The 27,330-nt window shown below is 33.3% G+C and overlaps 1 protein-coding gene across 1 annotated transcript; it reads left to right on the top strand.

Moving 5' to 3' along the window:
• Window positions 1-315: 315 nt before the first annotated feature.
• LOC123552932 (uncharacterized protein K02A2.6-like) lies at window positions 316-4,284 on the top strand. Its single transcript, XM_045342683.2, has one exon. It carries the CDS (start codon window positions 316-318, stop codon window positions 4,282-4,284), a length of 3,969 nt encoding a protein of 1,322 aa, XP_045198618.2.
• The last annotated feature ends 23,046 nt before the right edge of the window (window positions 4,285-27,330 follow it).

Here is a 27,330-nt window from a genome sequence, read left to right as displayed (position 1 = left end):
TTTGTACAAAATCTCTAAATTTCTACATGTAGTAAGCAAGTCTACAAGATAGATTAAGCTCCGCCTATGATATCATATTCCATTATTGTTTCTGTATGTAAGATATATACATATTTCTATAGAGAGAGTGTGAGTTTATACTTTGGATGCAACACACATATTAAATATATAAACCATCCTTCGGGTCTTGTTCTGTTTGTGTGTCAATAAGCCATCTCAATAAATTAATACATATATATTACAATGACGATATATATTACAATGGCGACGAGGATGGGATTATTTTAAAACTGAGGATTAAGTGATTTTGTGACAATGGAAAATTTACCTGCGTTTCCCAAATTTGATGTTTACGCTGACGAAAATTCCCTAGGTGTTCGGTGGGACAAATATGTAGATAAACTGGAGAATTTATTTGTTGGGCTAGGTATAAATACAAGGAAAAGGAAAAAGGCACTGTTACTGCACTATGCTGGAGATGATGTATATGACATTTATGATACGTTAAATCTGCACGGAGAGAGTGAAAATTACGATGAAACAAAAGCTGGACTTACAAACTACTTCAAACCTAGAAAAAACACTCAGTTTGAAATTTTCGAATTCAGGAATATTAAACAGTTGCACGGTGAAACGATTGACCAATATGTGACTAGATTACGACAAAAAGCTAAAAACTGTGAATTTTCGGACACTGAGTCAGAAATAAAAAGCCAAATCATACAGGGTGTTATTTCGCAAAAAATGAGAATGCGATGTTTGCAAGATTCAGAAAAATCACTTAATGACTTACTTACAATGATGAGAACAATGGAAATTTCGAAGACTCAAGCAACAAGTATGTCAAAGGACACTAGTAGTCAGCAGGTAGTGCGTGTAAAAAGCAATCCATATTTTAGTCGGAAGTCAAAGGGATTCGTACCACAACGTTCGCAACAACGTTCTAGTTCATACCAAGGTTTACCGCAAGCAGGCTTGTCGTCGGGAAGGCGAATCAGTCCTCAACAAACTAGCAAGAAATGTCGTAACTGTGGAGGAAAATACCCACATATATCACGTTGCCCCGCGCTTGGAGCAGAATGTAATTATTGCCACAAGAAGAACCATTATATATCTGTTTGTAGAAAACGTAAGAAGCAGGTGACATTGATCGAGGATGAACAGCCGGATTTAGAAATTTTAACAGATGAATACGCGACGGATTGCAATTCGGATGAATGTGATGTGCTATTGGGATTCATGTTAGATAGAAAGAAGGTGCCAAAGAAAAGAATAAAATTAAATGGTGTAGATGTGAATGTTTTGGTTGATAGCGGGTCATCGATCAATATTGTCAGTGAAATTGTCCTTAAGAAAATGAAAAAATCACCGGAAATCAAGAAAGCGACCACGAAAGCGTTCGCATTTGGACAGAAGTCTCCACTGCCATTCCAAGGTAAATGTTCTTTGCTTGTTGAGTCGGACTCAAAATTCGTGACCAGAGATTTCCATATCGTTACGGGTAATAAAGAATCATTGATTAGTTATGAGCTGTCAGTAGAGCTTGGGATTTTACCGCAGATAAAATCTGTTCAAACCAAAGACGAGTATGAAGGACTTATTGAGGAATACTCGCAAGTTTTCACTGGGTTAGGATGTCTGAAAAACAGAAAAGTTAAGTTTCACATTGATGAAAGTGTTGTGCCAGTAGCTCAGCCTCCTAGGAGAGTGCCATTTCATGTGCGTGAGCAAGTTGAGCAGGAACTTAAAAGTTTGGAGGATATGGATGTTATTGAAAAAGTGGAAGGTGTACCAACACCATGGGTATCGAACCTGGTAGCTGCTCCAAAACCAAATTCACCGAGAGAAGTAAGGCTGTGCATAGATATGAGGAAAGCCAACACCGCAATTAAAACAGAGAAAAATGTTAGTCCGACGGTGGATGATATAATCTTAACGTTGAACGGCGCAAAAGTGTTTTCACGTCTCGATCTGTACAAAGCATTCCATCAAATTGAACTGGATGAGTCATCACGTGCAATGACAACGTTTCAGACACATGTTGGACTTTTTCGATATAAACGTTTAAATTTTGGAGTGTCAGCAGCACCGATTCTGTTCCAAAATGAGCTTCGTCAAGCACTTCAAGGTCTGACAGGCGTGTTAAACATTGCTGACGATATCGTATGCTACGGCAAAACGCGTGAAGAACATGATATCAATCTGCGAGCATTACTTCAGCGTCTTCAAGAACGGAACCTGACATTGAACAAGAAAAAATGTTCGTTCGGACAATCAAAAATCAAATTCTACGGATACGTGTTTTCGGAATCGGGAATTTCACCTGATCCTGACAAGGTAGATGCAGTAAAAAACATGGACAGACCAAAATCTGTATCCGAAATCCGTTCATTTCTTGGTCTCACAAACTATTTGTCTAAGTTCATAGATGGCTATTCAGTCCTAACGGAACCATTACGACGACTTACACATCAGGATGTAAAATTCGAATGGAATGACGATCAGGAAAAATCGTTCACTTCACTAAAAGAGGCATTGACTAGTGACAAAGTCATGACGTATTTCGACCCGAGGAAAGAAACTGAACTCTGGGTAGACGGCAGCCCAGTAGGCTGTTCAGGAATACTTATTCAGAAAGGAAAAATAGTGTCGTATGGAAGCAAAGCTTACAATTCAGTACAAGCGCGCTATTCGCAAACAGAGAGAGAAGCTTTAAGAGCTGTTATCATGATTCAACATTTTCATTTGTACTTATTCGGCAAGCAATTCAAATTGATAACGGATCACGCTGCACTTCAATCAATCTTCAACAACGTAAAGAATATACAGTCACCAAGATTAGACCGTTGGCGTTTGAAGTTGTTAACGTATGATTTCCAGACGATTTATAGACCAGGTAGTTTAATGATCTCAGATTATCTTTCCAGACATCCGCACGCGAGACACGCGACCAACACAGTAGCCGAACAATATATCAGTTTTATCACTGATAACACTTTGCCAGATGCATTGAAGCTATCAGACGTAGCAAAAGCTACTAAATCAGACTGTGTATTAAGTTGTGTCAAGAATGCAATAGAAACAAATGACTGGAAAAATCAGAAATGCCAATCCGATGAAAGTTTTCGTTTATACGAAAATTTAAACAAGAATCAAGAACTTGCAGTTGCATATACCGATGAAGGATATGTGTTGTTACGGGGTACACAGCTTTGTATACCAGAAACTTTGCAAAAACAAACAGTGTTACTTTCGCACGAGGGTCACCAAGGCCAATCAAAGTGCAAAGGATTACTTCGGGAATATTGTTGGTTCCCGCATATGGATAAAATGGTTGAAGAAGCATGCAAATCATGCATTGTGTGCCAAGCTGCATCACCAGGATGTACTCCAGATCCGATAAAACCAACACCTCTGCCACGAGATGTGTTTTCTGAAGTCAGTTGTGACTTTTGTGGACCATTCCCGGACGGGTACCTGTTATTAGTGGTAATATGCGATTATAGTCGTTTTCCAATAGTTGAGAGAGTCAGGTCAACATCCGCAGAAACTGTCATACCGCGTTTGGAATCAATATTTTCGATATTTGGATATCCAGACGTATTGAGAACGGACAATGGACCTCCATTTCAGAGTCGTACTTTCAGAGAATATGCTGATAAGTCGGGATTTAAACATAAACGAATTACTCCATTGCACCCACAAGGAAATGCAATAGTCGAGCGATTCATGGCACCATTGCAAAAATCAGTTAAAACCGCAATAGCATCAGGTCAAGATTATAAGAGAGCGTTGAATAGATATCTAATGAATTTTCGCAATTCGCCACAATCTTCAACACAAAAAGCTCCTAGTGAATTAATGTACAATCGGAAAGTAAAAACGAAATTACCATCAATGACATTTGAAAAGCAAGACACAGATGTTCGCGACAGGGACAGTCTGTCAAAATCGAAAAACAAACTTTATGCGGACAAGAACAGAAGAGCACAGCCAAGTGCATTGAAAATTGGAGACCGTGTGTTACTAAAACGAGAACAACGTAACAAATTTGAGACAATGTTTGACCCTACACCTGGCATTGTCATTGCTAGGAAAGGTTCAATGCTAACAATCAAGCACAGAGGAAAGGAAATTACACGAGACGTGTCAAAGTTCAGGGTAGTTCAAGGTGGTCATGAGCCGGCGCAGACGAAACCTGCAGATACTGTATTTGCACCACGTCAAAGGTCGCAAAGGAAACGACGACCGCCTAGACGTTTTGTCAATGAATGGTTGGATTAATCAGTGACATAATTTCACATGTTTCAGTGCACAGGATAAGTCACCTAAGTGTTGTGTGGGCCATAATAATGCCCTATTTGCTACCATAGCAGTGTAGTCATTTTATATTCGCTTGCTGGATTTATTATTCTTTGGACAAATGATCAGTGTGTGAAAATATTATGTTACTCTTGGGAATTATTACTTGTCTGTTTCACAATTACATTATAATTAGTTCTTGGGCGGTAGAACTCAAAACTTAATTTATAATTTTGATAAAAATAACAGTTGATCGTACACATTTTAGGGTTTTGAGATAAAACACGAAACTGTTAGATAACGACGGAACATTCCGAGGACTTTCCCAGGATATTTCAATTTACAGTGACATTGTAAAAGTACTTAGCTAAAGCAGATGCTCTATAAACTGATTATGTTGATAACAAGGGTTAATGAACTTTGCTGAAAAAAAAGAGGAGAAATTTATGATAATAGACTTGCTAACTAGCTTATTTCATTAGAAAGAATTTTCTTGTTTTGAGTATATATTTGAACTTTGATTATTTTAAACAATTTATGTATTCTGATTATTGATGAGTTCTAATCTAAAGGTAAAGGAGGATGTAGTAAGCAAGTCTACAAGATAGATTAAGCTCCGCCTATGATATCATATTCCATTATTGTTTCTGTATGTAAGATATATACATATTTCTATAGAGAGAGTGTGAGTTTATACTTTGGATGCAACACACATATTAAATATATAAACCATCCTTCGGGTCTTGTTCTGTTTGTGTGTCAATAAGCCATCTCAATAAATTAATACATATATATTACAATGACGATATATATTACACTACATACTAGAAATTCTTCATTATTGCTCGGAGAGATATTGTAGGACGTGAAACATAATTTTGCTTGCTGTAGAATTGGAGGAGCCATAACTCAGGCAACAAAATTGTTATTCCAATTACATGGTTCAATGTGCTGTAAAAAACAAAGGTTGCAAGTAAATTCTATTTCCATCAGTAATTACTGTAACTGCATTGTATGCCTACTATATGGCATTGACAAGTACCATTAAGTATGGCTTGAAAGACCCATCATTTATCTCGGAGAGAATTGTAGTGATTCGTCTGGATTTTTCTTATCTCCAGACTCACTAAATTGTACATCAGATGCAATTAAATACATGTGGTGATCTAATGTGTATTTGCTGAACTAATATCATCCAGGAACAATTTCCACGAAAGTTCAAATCTCGTGTGAGATGCCTTTTTTGAATGTAACACAGATAAATCATTTTGTTAGAAGTAAAATTATTGATGTATGTGCTTTTGTTTAAAAATATGAAGGAATATGCAAAATATTTCAAAAAAAATTTACAGCAATGTCGGATTTTCTCTGTACAATACGAACACAAATTTAAATTTTCATTAATAAAAACTTAAGAAACGTTCACGATTTGTTAGTTTTGTCTTGCAGTGATCAATAATAAGGGTGAAACGTACATAATAAAGTGACATAAGATATCAAAATTATGTATAAACTGTTTTTCTTGCCGTCCATGTAACGAGAGTGTGTACTTTGATTCAGTGTTTTATTTTCTGGTCATCTATGGTCACGGAGTCCATTCAGTTTTACTTTAATAGAGTTCCACTTAATATGTCCTTAATCTAAATCAGTAGATAAAATATAGTAGCGCTCTTTCTTGGTCGCAACAAAAACATTGACGTCACCGCACGTTAACATGACGTCATTCTAGCGTAAGAGTGCTTTAAAAGAGAAAAGCATATTAGAATTTGTAATTTAAAGATATTTCTGTATTTTTTTTGCCATTTGGGACGACCGAGACAAAAATATATATTTATATTTATGATCAAATAAGCAGTAAACATATGTATATATAGATTTGGGTTATTTGCTTAGATGTGTTATGTGTTTCTAGAGAGAGTGTGTAGACGTTAAGATCATCGTTCTTAAAAACGTTCTTATTTCGAGTTATTTAGTCGAAATTTCGAGTTACGAATCTTGAAATTTCGTGTTACTAACTACAATAGTTCACGTTGATGTATAGGTCCTGGCCAAGATTAGGTACCTGGTGTATCCATCGGGTAACCCTACAGGGTCATATGATTAAGATGACCGGGCAGCGTTTGCTCATAAAAATGTCACTATTTGAACCTTGTTTAAGTCTGGAAGGTTTTCGACCTAGTCTGGGCCCGTATGACAAGGAAATATAGACATACTCTATATGAACGTGTAGTAAAGAGTCTGACCAAGATTGGGTACCTGGATAGATCTAGATTTTGAGGAGAGGTCATAGAATGTGACCGGGAAGTATTCAAACTAGTTCGAACCCCTACCACCTGAACTTAGTATAAATGTAAATGAAGGTATATATCCTGGATAATTTATTTAAAAGTGGCTGACTTCGAATAACCCTTTTCTCGCCTCTTTTGATCGGTGGTTCTTCCCAGCTTTTGTCTCTGTACCGGACGCAAGTCCCTGACGGGGCATTTGCATTTACACTGTCATTTAATATATATAAGATATTAGATTTCTTTTCACTGTGAAAGGAATTAAAAGATTCAAGCCAATCCATCCAACTAATCTTACTTAACGAATGAATATGTCATACTCCCTATCTAGCTATCATGACGTAAGTTTGATTTCCCTTTTGGGCACAGGACTGTTTTACTAGAGCCATCGTGTCTATTTCATTTTGAGTATAAGTCTGTAAATGGCATATGTTTCTCATATAGTAATTTTGTCAATCATCAATCACTTTTACATGAAGTGGTTTACATTTATGTTTCCAACGTTACTGGTCTCTTTTCAGCTGCTATCTTATAACAATAGTCTCTAGTGATGTGTGGAGTGTGAATGCTTTTTGTATCATGTCTGAGTATCAAATGGTACGATTCCATTACACTGGCATTATAAATAGTTAATTACATTTTGAGTGCCGCTTGTTAGGCGGATAAAACAAACTTCCAAAGTATTGCTTTTATTATGACTTTTACACTTTGAACAGGAATGTTTTACAATGAAACGACTCATTAGTTATACATTTCACGGATAATATTTCTTTGTTGATATTACTTAAAAATCAATTAAAGGTAAGTTTTCTCCATAGTTACATTTAACTTAATGTTAAACATTTAAACATTTCTTTATCCATGATTGTAAACAAATTTTAAGTTTTTGTGATATCATTTAACTACATGGTACTAAGACTGATTCTCTATTTTTAATTTTATAATCAAAGTGTTTTAACACAGCGTTATTATTTGGTTTTACACGTGCGTTTTGCGTTTTAAGAACGATGCTCTTAACGTCTATAGACTTTCAAGAGGAAAACCTAACACATCTAAGCAAATAACCCAAATCTAAATACTGAATCCAAGTACACACTTTTGTTAGAAGGACTACAAGAAAAAAGTTCAGATGATGTATAATTATGATATGTTATGTCTCTTTATTATGTGAATTTTTTTCCGAGATATATGATGGGTCTTTCAAGCCATACTTAATGTTATTTGTCAATTCCATATAGTAGGCATACAATGAAGATACAGTAATTACTAAAGAAAATAGAATTTACTTGCATCGCTTGTTTATTTACAGCACATTTAACCATATAATTGGATTAACCATTCTGTTCCCTGAGTTATGACTCCAATGCTACAGCAAGCAGAGTTATGTTTCACGTCCTACAATATCTCTCCGAGCGATGATGTAGAAACTCTATTATGTAGAAATTTAGAGATTTTGTACAAACTGGTTTATTTTATTGTGGCAATCAGAAAGTTGAGCGACTTCAAAATTGGCTTTTTTATGAAAGTACATATTTTTAAATGTCCAAAAGATAAATTTAATTAAATAACAACAAAATCAAATGGAGTTGAGCCGGAATATATAACTGTCGTATACACTTAGCAGGAGCTTATGCAATATAAACCCCATATTGAACTGACAAATCTGCATTTGGTTTCCGGATCATATTTGTACAGAGCCATCCTAAAGGTGTGGACACAACCAACACTTAGCTGGTTTTATATATTTTCAGGGTAAGTGTCTTTATAGTGAAAAGTTTGCTCTTTTTTCATTCTTGCATGTAAACGAGGTCTATGCATCCTTTTTATCAACCCTAAACAGCGGCTATCAATATCTGTCAATGGAATGTTATTATTCACAAATTTGAAATGTCTCTTGTTGTGATATCAAAATCAAGCTTATTAGAAGCTTATTAGAAGGAAAGATACATTAATTATCATCACCCTTTCTAAGCAAATGGGTTGCATAAATATCATTGACATAAATGTTTTATAGGATTTATATAAACGTTTTAATGCATTCTTTTGGTGGCATAACTATAACATTTAAAGGGAAAGAATTTGCAGAGATAAGGTTTATGTTCGGCAGTATTTTTTCAATACTAAAATGTACGTTTTAGAAGGTAACACAATTGTACACAGTTTGATAAAAAGAAAATGGTTCTACCTATTTAAGGTTTAAAATTTTGCGATTAATGCAGTTTGGATCTGCTCTGAAAACTAACTTAAAAAAGTACGTGTTCTGGATTGTTTCTGGTGGACTTTATTTCTGTTTTATTCTTAGGTCATAATCTAGGTCATATGGCTACTGAGGCTATGGATTACTTCGGAATAACAAACGATTTATATTATCGCTTGCTTTTGTTTGGAGAATTATTAGATTAGTATAGATAACCAATAGACAGAGACACATTCCGAAGAATATGTGTTCATCAGTCTTATAAGCAAATAACTTGCCTCTCTTGGACAGAAGTCACATAGATGTACCGCATGGGCATTATTCAGGATATATTGATAATGTCGTATTAGACTCAGATATTCCTTATATTAATTTTTTTTATTTAATAGTGTTTCCATTGTTTGGCTTTATAACGGCAATGTAATATGAGTATAATATAATTAAAACCAATTGAAATTACAGAGAAAGAAAATTGGTTGTTTAAGTGTAAGATCGATATATATTTCATTCGCCAATACCATGGTCTGCGGTTGCACCTTTGTGAAATTATGCTCATGGTGTTCCCACTGAAACAAACAAATGTCATCTATATAATTGAAAACCCCATAAGGTAAAATTTCATTCTAACGCTACTTACTTCATGCATGAAATGTATGCGTTATTATTCTGTATATCAGATAGTCATGAAATGATAACGATTCCTTCTTTAGAACGAAACACTATAGTTCATACTCATCTATTTTAGGTCGATTGAAAAGTAAGTACTAGAACTTCACTCCGACAACACCTCATCCTAATTGAAGCCAAGTTCCTTTAAATTGCTATCGTCAGACAAGGGAGACTGTGGTACCAATTTTCACGTATTTGATATGGCGTGGCGAATGGTCGGACCCACAACCTCTCCGGCTCGAAGCGGACACTATACCATAAAGCTACAGAGAAGATTTTTACTAAATGATAAAATCTATAAGAAGATCATTTGGAAGTAAAGAACGTTAGGAAACAAAACAATAGCTGACTCCGTTTGCTTGAGTCTGTTCAGATAAAAACACTGACATCCAAGCACGAGGAGATTTTTACGGCCTGCTCAACATGGCTCTTTAAGATTGCCACGGTATCTAAATTTATCTTGATCACGTAGATTTACATGTAAGTCTATAATTGGTAACAGTTTCCCGTTTAGCGATTTTTATTAAACATCGATCATCAGAAGAGTTCTCTCTTACATTTAATGGGTTTCGTTTGGTTTCTTTTTTTCGGTATAAACGTCCTGTTCCAGCAGTTGTTGGCTGACAGTAGATCCTCTCGCAACTGTGGGATTGTAAATGCTTTCTGCATTATTATTTGTGAGTATCAAATGGCATCATTCAATTACTCTGGCACCATAAATACTTAATTACATATTTGCTGCCGCTTAATAGGTTGATAACTACTGACATTTTATTGTAACTTTGTACTTTGTAGAGCAAAGTATTCAGCACAGCAATTTATCAACATTTATTCTGTGTAATATCACACTCTTTTATGAATTTCAATTCTCGAACCACATATTAGTTAAAATTACTTGATCATTATATTTCAGGTAAAATTATTTACTGTTGAAGTCGTATGTATTCCAAATCCTTATACAGCTTCCGATTAATAAAATAAATAATATTTCAATTACATATGAAAGTATTTATTTTTAAAACTAAATGACGATAAATGTTTATCTAATTATCAATTATCGATTGTTTTTAGATATAATAATGTGGAATAGATAATAATTATAACATATGGCATAATAGAATGTAATACGTGTCAAATGAATGTTAACAAAAGCGAAATGTTTGTGTATTTTTCGTTTTCAGCTAAAGTATTAATCAAAAGTATCTTTTTACGTCAAAATTGTATCACTTACCCGTTATTATTTCATAGCCTTTCTTGCAACTTGTTTTAATCATGAATATATACAAATAAATTTTCCCGTTTGCATCTCATTTACGCCAAAATGTTTAACATTTTGCGTATATACTTTATTATGACAATTACATGCTGATATATAAAGTATAAAATAAAAAGGTGGAAAACCACGGGTAGCCCAACACGACATAAACGAAAATGTTGCAGGCTCGGTTTGATTGAGCCTGTTCATGGACGGTAGTGGAAGTGCAAGCTACCGTCCACGCCCTTTAGCCCCGGGTTGAGCAGAACTCAACATTTACACATAAGTACCAGAATGTAATTTAGAGATCCGCAGATGTGTTCATAAGGCGGTGCACATGGAACCTTCAATGATGCACAGATTGCAATTCCATGAAAACGGCGTACAGTCCCCAGATAAAATAATGGATGTGCCCTAAACGGGAAAACTATGCACAGAATTAAACAAATTGGAATTTAGATAGGGGATCTGTGGTTATGGATACGCACGAAAAAATATGTTCCTAACTAACTTTTGCTTTATGAAATGCCTCAATTTATGCAGGAAATTCATATATTCTTGTCATGCTGCCGTAAATATTGTGAAAGGATATAATAATACTAACTGGACTAAAACTGCTGCATGTATGGCTGACAATTCATTTGAAAGTGGCTAACTTCATATCACCTTTTTCTCGCCTCATTTGACCGGCAGTACTTCCCAGCTTTTGTCTCTGTGTCGGACACAATTCCCTGATGGGGCATTTGCATGTACACTGTTATTTAATATATACGGTCTTAAATTTCATTTCACTGTAAGGGGAATCAAAATATTCAAACCAATCCAATTAATCTTATTCAACGAATGAATACGCCACACGCCCTATCTAGCAGTAATGACATAAGTTTGATTTCCCTTTTGGGCACATGACTGTTTTTACTAGAGCCATCTCCTCTATTTCATTTCGAGTATAAGTCTGTAAATGGCATATGTTTCTCGTATAGTATTTTTGTCAGTCACCGATCACTTTTACATGAAGTGGTTTACATTTAGTTTTCCAACATTACTGGCCTCTTTTCAGCTGCTATCGTATAGCAATAGTCTCTAGTGACGTGTGGAGAGTGAATGCTTTTTGTATCATGTCTGAGTATTTAATGGTATTATTCCATTACATTGGCATTATAAATAATTAATTACATTTTGAGTGCCGCTTGATAGGTTGATAAAACAAACATCCCAAGTATTGCCTTTATTATGACTTTTATACTTAGAACAGAAAGGTTTTCAATAAAATGACTCATTAGTTTTGCATTTCACGGATACTTTTTCTTTGTTGATATTACTTAAAACCTAATAAAGGTAAGTTTTCTCCATAGTTACATTTAACTTAATGTTAAACTTTTAAACATTTCTTTATCCATGATGGTAAACATATGATGAAGTTTTTATGATATCATTTAACTACATGATACTAAGTCTGATTTTCTATCTTTGATTTTACAATCAAATAGTTTTAACACAGCGATATTATTTTGCTTTGCATGTGCGTTTTTAAGAACGGTGCTCTTAACGTCTACACACTTTTTCGACAAACACCTAACACCTCTAAGCAAATAACCCAAATCTAACTATACATATATTTATTGCTTATTTGATCATCAATAGATATTTTTGTCCAAGTCGTCTAAAATGGCAAACATTGACAGAAATATATGTAAATTACCAGTTATAATAATTACATATCAGATTTGCAATTTGTACTTGCCAATGTTCTCTTTAGTACTCTGTGTTGTTGTATAGAAAGCTATATGATCTTTTGTCATTGTTCAACAAAGTTATAATTCTTTTGAAAACGTGCTTTAAGAATTAAGAACGGTGCTCTTAACGTCTACACACTTTCTCGAGAAACACATAACATCTCTAAGCAAATAACCCAAATCTATATATACATATGTTTTTTGCTTATTTTATCATCAATATAAATAAACATATTTGTCTCGGTCGTCCCAACCGGCAAACAAAGTTACAGAAATATCGGCAATATCACAGTTAAGTGCTGAGCATGTTATATGGTATTTCTGATGAACAGTATGAAGTAAAGTTTCTTTTGTGGTGATTTATTACAACTTTCTGCAATTCCTTAACCAACACAAAACAAACGGAGAGTGAATTGGTCAACATTCAGGCATTTTATGATGTGTTTATACCTCTAAATATGGCCAAAAAAACTGTGTTATGCAGAGACTTTTTTTTATAATTGCTTAAAATTCAAAGACGTCGAAAATGTAAATCTTGATAAAATAAACACGCTAATTTTGGTCTTTGGTTATTCAGTTACTGTCACGAGATATCAGAATCTAGAAAAACCTGGGAAGTAACAGAATAAAAAATACAGCGCTTAAGGCATATTGTATGATGCGTATACAAAACGTTTATCTATGCTAAATCTTGTAATAATTACATATCAGTTTTGCAATGTACTTGTCAACGTACTCATTTAGTATTTATTTATTTAATTTATGTGTTGTTGTATAGTAACCTACATGTACATGATCTTTTGTCGTTGTTCAACAAAATTATCATTCTTTTGAAAACATGTTTTAAGATTTAAACATAGAATTCAAATGATTTCAGGAAAAACGTGCATGATGAATGACTTTGGATAACTTCCAAACTTTAGTAATATTGTCACTGTTAGAGGTTCAGTAAAATTAAAATTAAATAGTATCGAGACATTAATGTGTATTTATAAATGCCTTTACTTACAGACTCGAACATTAAGCATAATATAACAAAATGATTTCCTCAGCCTGTGTCTCTCTTTTTGAGAAACTATACTGATATATTAGGATTTATTATTATTATCATCATCATTATTATTATTTTTGTTATTACTATTATTATATGAAAATAAGAAATGTTTACCACCTCTCTAATTATTATTATTATTATGATTATTATTATATGAAAATATCGCAAAAATCTTTTCTACCTCTCTAATTAGCTGAGACGTGCATATATCCAATTTGTTTGCTTCAGCATGCGAAACAATAATGAAAAATATATCATAATTGATTACCTGAAGAGACATGCTATGTACATAAAATCGTTTATATAAGCATTCCACGTGGTCCATTTCTGTCAAGTTCTGTCAACTTCAACACTGGATAAAATATAAAAAATAAAGTTATTTATCTATAAATATTTTTATAAAAAGATCCTTTAGGAAGCATATAATGCAACCAAGTAAAATCATAGCAGACTTTGTTTGACGTGCAACACTTTTCGCTTCTACAAGCACCGGCTTAAGCGGAACACTATTAAATGAATGAACTTCATGACCCAAAAGGACAAAATATATAACAACACTGATATCTATATACAAGTACGAGGTGACATTAAACTGTCGCCACATGGCTAAAAATGATGTTGTGGTATTTAATAAAATCTGTAAAAAGATCCTTTGAAAGCTTACAATACAGTCAAGTACTAGCAAAGTAATAGCAGACATGATTTTACTATGCATGTTCATATGAAGGAAGAGGGAATGAAACAATACCCCTCATGCCCCATAACACCCACATACGCGGAAATTAAAGTAAAACAGAATGAATTACGTGAGATGACCAGAAAATATAAAAAGATATTTAATCCAAGTGCACACCCTTGTTGTAATGCAATGACAAGAAACAAACAGTCAGTTATGTCTCTTTATTATGTAAATTCACACTTGCGATTGATTACTGCAATATAAAACTTAAAATAAATAAATAACACGAACATTTATTTCTGTTTTTATTAATGAAATTTAAATTTGTGTCCGTTTTATACGGAGAAATTCCGACATTGTTGTTTTTAACATTTTTCGAAATATTTTGCATATTCCTTTGAATTTTAAAACATAAGCAAACACATCAATAATTTTACTTTTGACAAATGATTCATCTATGTTACATTCAACACATCATAAAAGGGCATCTCGCAGGATATTTGAAATTTCATGGCATTTTTCCTGGATGATATTATTTCAGCAAATACACATTAGGTCACCACATGTATTTAATTAAGAAATAATTTATAGCAAAAGAGTGCTTTAACACTATTTATGCACGATGGGCGGTTAGACGTCGGGCGTAATAATTTCACGAGGGCTGCGCCCTCGTGAAATTATTTGTACGACGTATTACCGCCCGAGTAATAGTGCTAAAACACGGTTTTGCTATAAATTATTTCAATACTATTATGCCTTTAATCTAAAACAGTAGATCAAATATAGTTGCGCTCTTTCTTGGTCACAACAAAAGCTTTGACGTCACCGCACGTTAACGTGATGTCATTTTAGCGTAAGCGTGTTTTAACAGAGACAAGCATATTAGAATTGCATCTGATGTTCAATTCAATGAGTTAGAAGATAAAAAAGAACGCACGACAAATCACTATGATTTACAAGGACGTTTCTATTATGCCACAGCGAGGAAACAGTCTAAATTATGTATAACTTCAATATGTTTTGTCTCTACATTATGTGAAATTCGCATTTATAATTGATTACTGAAATGTAAAAGTTAAAAGCGCAAATGATTACTTTTTGCTTTTATTAATGGAAATTTCAATTTTGTGATCTTATCATAAAGAGAAAATTCGAAATTGTTGAAAACGTTTATTGTTATATCATTTAATTTCGTGGGCATGTAATTTCGTGGTTTTGGGCAAAACGGCAATTTCATGGGGATATGAATTCGTGGATTTCAAGTTTTGAACATAAAATTAATGGAAATTTTACTTGTTCGTTGGGATTGACTCAACCGCGAAATCCCCGAAAATTAGTCACCCTCGAATATTAATGATTTCACAGAATCTAAAAAAATTGTACATTCTTCCACATATCAAATTAAAAGCAAAAACACCAATGATATTACTTTTTGACAAAGTTTGTAACACTAATTTTGTTAGATCCATATCACATTCAAGACATCATAAAAGGGGATCTCACAAGACATTTGAATATCCATGTCAATTGCTCCTAAATGATGATAATATTTCAGCAAATACACATTAGGTTACCACATATATTTGATAACATCTGATGAAGCAGTCAGTTAATCAGGAGATAAGAAAACACCAGACGAATAATTTTAATTCTCTCTGAAATAAATGATAGGTCCTTCTAGTAATACTTATTGGTACTTGTCAATTCCCTATAGCAGGCATAAAATGCGGTTACAGTAATTACTGTTGAAAATAGATTCTACTTGCATTGCTTGTTTTTTACAGCACATTCAACCATTAAATTGCAATAACCATTCTGCTGCCTGGGTAATGGCTCCATTTCTACGACAAGGAGAGTTATGTTTCACGTCCTACAATATCTCTACAGACGGAACCGCAAACACTACGGCAGGAACCAATACTTACAGCGAAGAAGACAAACATGCTCTCCTATACATTGTGTGTATTCTTCTTTTTTACTCACTGGGGATAATGATTGGCATAGTGTCGTACATAAAAAGAGAAAAACAAGACATAGAACAGGAAAAAATGTTTGATGACTTTTTAACATCATTTAGAGGTAATACAGACGCAATACATTACAGGCAGTTAAAGGTACAAGAAACTATTGAAAGATTAGCCGAAATAGAAAGAATTAGTGATGACAGTTTTGATGTTCTTGATGCAGGAAAATTGAACAGTGGTAGAATTTACCTTATGGAGAAAAAACATTTAAACGATTTTGCAAATTTAAGCTTGATACAGACACCAACTTTTGTGCTAACTAGCATGACAAGTATTGCAGCCAGCAATGAACCAGAGTGTGATACAGTAATTTTGGATCCGTATGAAGATAAAGAAGAATGCTGTGTTAACCGCAGTGAAACTACTGGAAACAGTTCCAACGTTAAAGGAGGTAAATGCATTATAACTGACTACAGCAGAGGTCCGGGAAATACAGAATTATGTAAAAAATCTTCCCAAAGCATAGCAGAAACCGATCTTGTCGATGACAAAGTGGTAATGGAGAGAAATACATCTGTCGACAACAACGAAGCTACAATAATGCATGTCAAACATAATTCAGACTCTTCTCAAGGCAGTGTCCTTAATCTTAATCACGGCATCGAAACTTACGAGGATAAAAGTAAAGAACCATGTTTTAGAGTCATAAAATCTCAGAAAAATCTTGAACGTGTAGCTGGGGAACAGTTAGACAAAGACACAGAGCAAAAACAAGAAGATATAAAATTTAGAATGTTAGTAACTAATCTCTGAAAAGTATGAAAATAAAGAAAAATAAGATATTAAATACATATTGATACGTGAGAATATTGTACATTTTGAGGTAATTTTGATCCTTAATATGTATTAATTTGTACCTTAATGGAAACACGGCAATATGTATCTTTGTGTTGAAAGAAGGAATACATGTTTTCAGATATGTTTAAGTTACAATAACTGTTATTAGACAGCTCAAAACTCACTTAATTATTACAATTGGTTTAGGGGAAACTGTAGTTGAACATTTGAGAGTGATAGGTTTCGAAGAATTGTTGTTTACTTCCGTTGTTTTGTACCTTTACTACATAATTAAGTTTTTGTAAAACATGTCATCGCATATTTTGTTATCACTGTAATGAAGTATGGTACGATTTTTATCAAAAATTTCTTATGAATTCTTTAAGAAACATTGCAATTTCACATACTTTTGTCTTTCACCTTTTTTGTTCAGCAGCTACAATCCGTAATAGACCTACTACCCTATTTCGATTGAAAATGCAAAAATAAATGCAATTCCGATTCTGTTTTGGAAAAGGATAGGGACACATCTTTTAAAAATGAAAACAACAACAACAACAAAAAAAAAACAACAACAACAGTCCAACTGCCAACTTCACCTAATACAGTCCCACTGTCATCATCACTTAATGCTACCACACACCAAACACCAACAATAACCCCTTTATCTCATTTTAACTTAAGTTATTGAGCGGAAAATGCAATTTTAGTACCGGCGAACTTGACCTTGACCCGATTGACTCAAAACAAAAACAATAGCATTATCTTGAAAATAACTGTCTACACAACATGTTAACAAACTAAAAATATTGGCCGAAAACCATTCTTCTAATTTCATTAACTGTGACTTTGACATTGACACCAGGAATCCCAACTATCATCTTTACATTACAACATCATCCGAACCCGAAAACACGATATATCTCTTCCACATACCTTTCTGGAGACATTTTCCACACAGAAATACTTTTCTTTTCGCCATCTGCCACTGTATTAACGTCCTTGCTTAAAAGAATAAAACACATTGATTACGTCAATATTCAATAATCATTGCCTATAATTCTGTAGAAGGACCGTCAGGAGAGGTAAAAGTGTCTCGGATTGGGACTTAAGAAAAGCAGAATGTCAAACAAAACAACATTGTAATCTTTTAGACCCGATTCATTGCATTATTTGTAATTACAGTCTTGTATATCGGACGTAGCTGGGGACAATACATCATCAAGTATAACCAGGAATTGAAAAGTACTCCACCATGAAAAATCGAACCTTCTCTCGGTATTTCAGACGATAGAGACAAAGCTGAAGTAAATGTAACAGAAATATAAATTAACATTGTCAATAAGATTAACGCGTATAAATAATGGTTATTACTAGTCGCAGTAATCTATTCCCGATGGAAAACATAATTGGTTTGTTATTTTTATGTCGTAGAATGACTTTCAAATAAACAAGCAAACAGTATATTTCATGATTATTTCTGTTTTGTTGCATACCTTTGCCGCGAGACAGCAAGGTAATTATCGCCATACTTAAAACATTATTCCGATGAAACGAAGTTTTCTGAAAAGATTGTCCCAATAGACGAAAGTTTCCTGAAAACATTATTGCGATAATTTACATCGTTATCTCAATATTCTTTTTGTGTCCACACAGCAGCCATTTATTAGCTAAATAACTATCTTGATACTTTAAAATGTATCTTGATATTTCAAACATTCCTGAAATGATTAACTCAACGGGATATAGAATATATTTTGACAATGTTTTCAGAATAATCCACTAATTGGCTGGAAAGCTTAGAGTTTTAGAATATTATCGTGAAAGCTACTTGGCTATCCCGTGGCACATTCAAGCATCAACGCGAAATTTTGCGCTAAAATATCTTCAGAAAGAAAAATATCAAAAAATATCATTTAGTGCTGTAGTGTCTCCAAAAAATTGAAAACATTTCCTGCAAAGCTTAGAATATTATTGTGATAGCGACTCAGCTTTTCCTGGAATAGATATGTTATCAGACTAATGTAACAATTTTCTACTTTTCCCTTCTGGCACCAGAGAGTCTGTCTTATTAACTTACATTGTATTAAAATGAGAGGCGTCCGAGAAAACTTCATTTCATTTGTGTCAAACTGTCTTGATATGTTTTAGATACTGTCCGAGACCTGCTTTCATAGAAACTTCCTTTTTTTCTGTCCAGCGAGTAAGACAATACAAATATGTTATTTCTCTTTCAACGCTTAATACTTGTTCTGTTTTTTGATTGTTTTGTTGATACATTATTTGATTCCATTTTGTAAACTATCACTTCAAATGTAAATGGTAGTATCAAGAATAGCGGATAAAAGTATGACTGTAAACATTTTCCTTTTAGTATAATTATTATATTCTCATACAACGTATTAGACATTCTTCCATAGTGTGTTTAAACTTTTGCATGAAAAACTTTTAAAGCAGAAATGTATATTTTATTTATATTTACAGCGTCTGCTTAGTCCCTTAAATATTACCAAACAACATTTCGTTTTTCGCGATATAGATGAAAAGGATGCCATCTGTTAAACACTCGTCACAAACAATTTATATGATCTTAGATATTTTATTTGAGTCTGGCGTAAAATTCTGTTTCCCTGCAATTGTTATGTGAATTATTGTTTCTACATCTTCCTGTAAAAAGAAATATTTCTGTTAGTTAAACTATTACAGTTGCGATATGCTGATCATGTCCATTGTCATGTTATGGCAAACAATTTGGCAGATACTCTTACTGGCAATAGGTGTCTTTCAGAAATATGTTTGTGTTCAAGCTTATAGTGTTTTACAGTTATAAAATAACTAGTCTCAATTTCACGTGCACACAAGCAATCGGGGTCCGATTATTTTTTATACTGGGTGGTAGTTCTCTCAACAATTCTTTCATCCTTGGTTATTCTTTGTAGTCTATATAAGCGGTTCAAACTTCATATGTGAATAAAATATCAAGAAAACGTAATATTACGTCTTATCACATCTTTAATAATTATATATTGCACTGTTACCAGCCATTCCTCTTGTGGATAGAATTTCAAGAACATAGGAAAAGGCTGTGCTTGTGCTTGGTCGATAGAGAGTTTTACGAGCTGAAAATCTGTTCATTGATTAAATATTATCTAACTCTTACTTTTCTCTAAAAATCAACACTTGTAATTAAATCATTGAATGATTTAACTGAAAAATCTGGGAACATCGAAAAGGAAGGTCATTCAAATATTTTTCAAAACATCTTGAAATATAACATTTCTGATTATTCTATTGAATTCAATTGGTTGCTTTGAAACTTGCCTTTTCACAGCATTTTTAGAGTTTGAAATAAATGATGAGTACAGATATTTCTTGAATGAACAAAACCAGCTGCCCTAGATTTAGTTTTCTTTTTACTTATATTATTTGGAAAAAAATGAGTATGTAATGATCCCTAGTCAACAGATGTTGGTACGTTTTGCAGTTTCAATGCTTGTCTTATCAGGAGAATAACAAAAGCTTATTCGAGATCATCGGTGCAATATCATAATACTTGAAAGAGTTCATGAGTTCATCGTTGAGAAATATCCAATAAACATGATCATCCTTGATATGAGGGTTAATCAATCACTGACATCCATAACACCATTTCTCATATTAGTTTTCTAAATGTACAATACTTAGATATCATACTGATTATTTACAACACCAGCCTTTTCTAAAATATCGCAAAAATAGTGTAAATATGACTTTGCCAAATGCAAACGTATAGTAAAAAGTGTACCTTGGGCGAACTCAAGCATAAACCAAGACACATCAATTTAGTTCGTGAACTGTGTCGTGATGCTTACATAGAAGGATTTGTTTCAAGCACTAGAACCATGATCATAAATCAAGTTCTTGGACTACACTTAGTCTAGACTTCAAGCTCTAGAATTATGATCATCAATTAAGTGATGATTACATAGTAGAATTTGTTTCAGGTTCTAGAAGCCAATGCCATAATTCAAGTGCTTGGGCCGTTTATATAATAGGGTTTATTTCAAGATCTAAAAACATCACCATTAGTCAAGTGTTTGGACTGTGTCTAGATAATTGCTCTGAAGGATTTGTTCCAAGTTCTAGAATCATCAATCGGTCAAATACTTGGATTATGCAGAGACGACAACGTATATATTCAAAACTGTCAATTCAACATCGAAAGGACTTCACTTGATATAACGAATCTTTATTTTCTGAAATTGTCGGGAAATGGATTTGTCTAACGAGAAATACTCTGCAAGAGGATGTTTTAATACATGTTTAATAAAACTGAATATGATCTATGTAAACATATCTGTATCTGACATGCCAGAACACACTCATTTCAAAGCTATTGATTTCATAATGTAGAGATAGAACCTAACATTTTCATTGATAGAAATACATTAAATAAAGTCTAGAAATTGATTTCTAAGTCCTTGAAATTAACAAAAATGATTTCACAAATGTGCAGTGTATGATAGTTTTGCTAATATCAATAACATAAATTTTAATATTTAATTCAAAGTTGTGATCTGCAAAGAATGTCAACTCTTGCCTTGGGCTAGTACTTTAAAGCAGAGCTATTTATTAGTTTACTTCCCTTGCAATTACACAATAGAGTAGAAAACGAAAACGGTTTAAGACACAATATTATACATTTTTGCACAACAAAATTGTTTAGGATTTATTAATATGTGTTTGATTTACCCCTGAAACACTGGTTCCTATGATTTTGTCAACTTACTTATGGTAAAAATTAACTTTTAACAAGCCGATAAAAAATGAAATACCAGTAAGTATTTTATAGTGCAGATAATACAGTTTTGCTTGTATCAAAATGTCACAACAGAAGCACTTTTGTAATACAGAACACCTGGTAGGATTAGTAAAGGTGCAATTATGTTATTCTCTTTTTCCTATGCCTACATAATGCAGATAATGTTGTAAAATGCAAAAGATAAATATTTTCCCTGTTGTCATACTTGAATATCTTGAATGTAACGCTTTCTCTTCAACATAGTGGGCCAGTAACACCATTCCACAATTTTCGTGCGACGTTGTACCGTTATCTGTTATTTCTGCATTCCTTTGTCGTAAATGAACAATTGTTCCGGTGCTGAAATCAGATACGGTGGAAACGTAACCGAACGAATATTCTAATTATCTCTATACACTTTTACTTCAATAAAACATCTAAATTAAGAACAAGAGTTTACAACACAATGCTACTTCATGATATGTAAAAGAATAACTTGCAACAGTGCAGTTAAATATGTCTGAACAGCGGTCAAGACAACAGACATTACTTGGCTCCTTCAAATCTTGATTTTAGAGTTTTGGATTCAACACGCAAACCTATATCAATAAAAGAAAATAAAAGAAAAAAATCATTCTTAAGGAAAATTGTTAACCAATCTTAGGTTGTTAGCATTTCTCCTAAATAAGCATACAAGCTAATAAAATGGTTGTTATTTCATGATCTTTCTCCAAGACAAAATGCAACATTTATTGCAATAAAAACTGCCTCCTTTCCGGAGCAGTAATAGCAGCATAATCCCTTGTGTACAATCGACATAAAACATATTGTCTGGTTCCAAGTAATAGAAGAATGAATGGCAGATGTTTGTTTGATAAAGTGAATTTTACGTCATATTATAAATCGATAAGTTCTGATTAAACATATCACTTATGTATCAGCATACGTTGAAGTGTTAATTGCAAAACTTTAAGACCATCACCCCAAACATAATCTATACACTTAGTTTATAAGTATTTAAAACAAAACGTTTATGTATACAGAAAAATGTATATAAATAGATTCATTTATTTGAATGCAATAACTAAAGCATGTATAATATAATTACTTGAGCGCTTATATAGATGACCGGTCCATAATTTGTACTAAATAGCATAACCAATATTTCATGAATTATCTGGTTTAAGTTATGGTGCACTTCCGCTCTATATTTCTTATTACTTGATAGATTTGATTCAAACTTAAAATAATTGTCCCACATGTCCCTATAAACATCATATGACACAAGGTCCATTACACTGGTAACATTTTTTCATGTGTTATTTCCCCTTTTTTTACTCAGAATTTTAGGTCGATTTTGATGCAGTTTCTTTGTATCTCTGTTATTACAGAAGCGAGTTGATTCAGACATATAATTATTGTTCCAAATAACCTACCACATCATATTACAAAAGTGTGATAACTGCCAAACCAATAATTCATGAATTACCCCTTTGTCTTAAAATTTCAGGTTAAAGTATCTCTATCTCTGTTTTACTGAACAGAATTGATTCAAACTTAAAGTATTGTTCCACATCATCATCCATATAATTTGACACAAGGGCAATAACTCTTGATCCAATATTCTGAATTTTACTTCGAAACTCCGATTAATTTTGATGCACTTTCTCTTTATCTTTATTAACACTTAACATGTTCACTCCGATCAACCTTCAAAGACGTCAGGGGAAATCTAGAAATATTGGCATTGGTATGGATATTTCTTCAACTTTGTTCAATATAATTCATGAAATATAATGTTAGGGTAAGCAGACAAGTCAATAAATAATTGACGTTTATGCGGTTAATTTAAAGTAACCAAATACTAACAATCTGTTGTTAATATAACTGGTTTAATTTAATTTTCAGAGAGTTCTTTAATTAAGTTAACTTCAAAACCCTCAATGTTTTGCATTTATCGAATTCAATAGCCCTGTCAATAATCATAATATCTCAAAAATTGATATGAAAAAGAATTCTTTTCCTTGAAATTGATGACCAAAGATTGTGTTAAAGATTTCAAGCTATCAAAAATAAATTGTTCATTTTACATGGCCAGAAAGAAACTTAAAGTTTTGAATATCTTATACCAAGACCGGATAAATCGTAGTAATCTCCGATCTTATAATTAAAATAACTCTCTGGTATGCACTGACTATCACGTTCATTTCTGAGGTAACTATTATTAACCTGAAATTGATAAATGTTACAATAGCTGTTTTTTCACCAAAAGTATACATTCTGAATAGAACTTCAATTTCGAGGTTAATATGGATTTGGTATCAAACTTAGCAAATTAATTGCGACTACTTTTTTCATAGTATGGAATGTCAGTGTGCCATGCTTTTCGTCAATTTCAAAATACCAAAAACGTAATGATAAATTTCAAATATTTTATTTTAAATGCCAACTATTAAATACTTAATTACAAACACTAAATACAACATTTTATCCTATCTTCATGCAAAATAAAGGCCAAAATCATAGCGTATGCATACTGTATTTGCAATTACCACAAAAAGTTTTTATAACGGAAACGCACTTGCTTGGTGAGAATGGTATCCGACTTGCAACTGAACTTTGGATAAAACTTCACTTGGCAGCAAATTAAAATTATTCATACATTCAGCAGAACGGAGAGGTCGGGTACAAAACAAAACAAGTTTAGGCTTTGTTCTTTCCGCTTTTATTTTATAATATTTAGTACTTTAAAGACCTATTTGTGTAATTTGGAGGGCATATTCATTTTTAAATTTCTATGCAAGGCAGACTCAGATCTAGTTGGTGGTAATTTTTTAATTTTAATTAAAAAATGATTTTAGATAAGAAGGTTGGACAAATAGATTAGGTTACTACGAAAAAATGAAAGTCTCGGCTAGAGCCTCGACTCACTTAATAAAGGAGGGGTCCCAGTTAGGTGTCTGCGCAAAATGTTTTTTTAATTTTATTTATACTTTGTGGTAATATACCTACATGTATTAAGTTTCATTAACAAGTGTTACTGTTACCAGTTTTAACTTACTTTTATAGATATTCACATTTAAAGTGGGTGGGGTAATCTGACATGTGACCAGCCAGGAACACAATTTCTGTTATTTTTTTTTAAATGGTTCAAACTTTTTACCTGAAACTTTCATGATAAAATAACTAAGCAATGGACATTGACACAACATGTTGCATTTTAAATTGTACTGAATACTTTTTTCATCACAGAGCCACAAAGTGGTCTAATCAAATTTACTGATTTTCAATGGACGAACTTTACCAAAAAGCTAAAACATTTTTCATTAGTTGAGATATTTAGGTGTTATTTTCAGCAGATATTGTAAACTAAATAAACATTAAAATGACAGTATATCAGTACACTCTAAATAATATTGGAAGAGTGGTACACTTTCAAACTGGGAAAAAGTGGGTGGGGTAAATAAATATTCGAAGCAACACTACAAAAATTGTGCAGTTGTTAAGAAATGGCCTCAGATTGTCTATTACTATCTTAATTTTAATAAATACAGCATTGATTGATAAATTTTAACAAAAAAATTACCACTTTGTACATGTGTGTCATGGAAAAAGCATGGACCTTGAACATGACATGTAGACAAACCAAATTGACCCTGAAAGCTCAAAGTATTTAACAAAAGGTTTTGCCTGGGGCAGTATATTTTGAGGAAAGCTAATTGTTCAAATTAACATTAAATTTTCTGCATTGATTTTTCCATGGCACACATGTATAAAGTCTTATTAAAGAGATTTTTTTTTGTTAAAATTTATCAACCAAGTCTGTAATAAAACTAGAATGTGTCTGTAGGACCGCCCCCCCCCCACCGCCCCCGCGCATGGTACATTTGTCACAAATGAGGGGGAAATAATTCAAATGTTTGCAGTCTTAATGGGGTATAGCCTCAAAAAAAATATGAAAAGGATTCATTATTCTATACCATATACTTTTTGAGCTATGAGCATCACAAACAAAAAATCCACTATTTTGGCTATTTCAAGGGCCATAACTCTGTAATAAATGCTAAAATTCTCAAGAAGAATGCCCTTTGTGCAAAGGTCACATTATGATAAAGACTCAAGCAAGGTTTCATGAATTTACATTTAAATACTTCTGGGTAAGGCACCGAGAATACTTCTGAGTAAGGCACATAATTAGGTAAAAATGTGCATTTTGTTACTATTTCAGGGGCCATAACTCTGGAAATAGGGGCAAACCCAGATAAAAATAGTAGGTGCGCAAGTTCATATCATGATAAACACTCATTAATTAATATCAAATACTTTTTTGAGCTAGGCGTGTCACAAGGTGAAAATGTGCATTTTTTACTATTTCACGGGCCATAACTCTAGAAATAGGGCGCGGACCCAGATTAAAAATAGTAGGTGCGCCAGTTCATATCATGATTAAGACTAATGCAAGGTTTCATGAATCTATATCAAATACTTTCTGAGCTAGGCGTGTCACAAGGTGAAAATGTGCATTTTTTACTATTTCAGAGGCCATAACTCTAGAAATAGGGGGCGGAGCCAGACGAAAAATAGGAGGTGTGCAAGTTCATATCATTATAAAGACTCATGCAAGATTTCATCAATTTACATCACTTTTTGAGCTAGGCGTGTCACAAGGTGAAAATGTGCATTTTTTACTATTTCAGGGGCAGTAACTCTAAAATTAGGGGGCGGAGCCAGATGAAAAATAGAAATTGCGCAAGTTCATATCATGATAAAGACTCTTGCAAGGTTTCATCTATTTATATCAAATACTTTTTTATCTAGGCGCGTCACGAACTTCGGACGGACAGACGGACAGATTGACGGACGGACGCACGGACAAGAGCAAATCTATATGCCCCCACCAATCATGGGGGTCACAATTAAGATAGTAATAGACAATCTGAGGCCATTTCATAACAACTGCACAATTTTTGTAGTGTTGCGTCGAATATTTATTTACCCCACCCACTTTTACCCAGTTTGAGAGTGTACCACTCTTCCAATATTATTCAGAGTAAACTGATATACTGTCATTTTTATATTTATTTAGTGTACAATATCTGCTGAAAATAACACCTTAATATCTCAACTAATAAAAAATGTTTTAGCTTTTGGGTGAAGTTCGTCCATTGAAAATCAGTAAATTTGATTAGACCATTTTGTGCCTCTGTGCTGAAAAAAGTATTCAGTACAATTTAAAATGCAACATGTTGCGTGAATGTCCATTGCATAATTATTTTATCATGAAAGTTTCAGGTAAAAAGTTAGAACCATTTTTAGAAAAATAACAGAAATTGTGTTCCTGGCTGGTCACATATCAGATTACCCCACCCACTTTAAATGTGAATATCTATAAAAGTAAGTCAAAACTGGTAACAGTAACACTTGTTAATGAAACTTAATACATGTAGGTATATTACCACCAAGTATAAATAAAATCAAATCAAAAAACATTTTGCGCAGACACCTAACTGGGACCCCCCCACCCCCCCCTTAAATTTATAAGACAGTAACCTTATATTCTCTATAAATGTGC

This window comes from Mercenaria mercenaria, chromosome 3 (genome assembly GCF_021730395.1).
Source record: "Mercenaria mercenaria strain notata chromosome 3, MADL_Memer_1, whole genome shotgun sequence".
Lineage (NCBI taxonomy): Eukaryota > Metazoa > Mollusca > Bivalvia > Venerida > Veneridae > Mercenaria > Mercenaria mercenaria.
Note: the sequence above shows the minus strand (reverse complement) of the source record. Positions and strands in the feature narration are given on the sequence as shown.

Bases quoted from the DNA above. Each gene is read 5' to 3' on its own strand.
- LOC123552932 (XM_045342683.2), top strand. From the start codon at position 316: ATGGAAAATTTACCTGCGTTTCCCAAATTTGATGTTTACGCTGACGAA.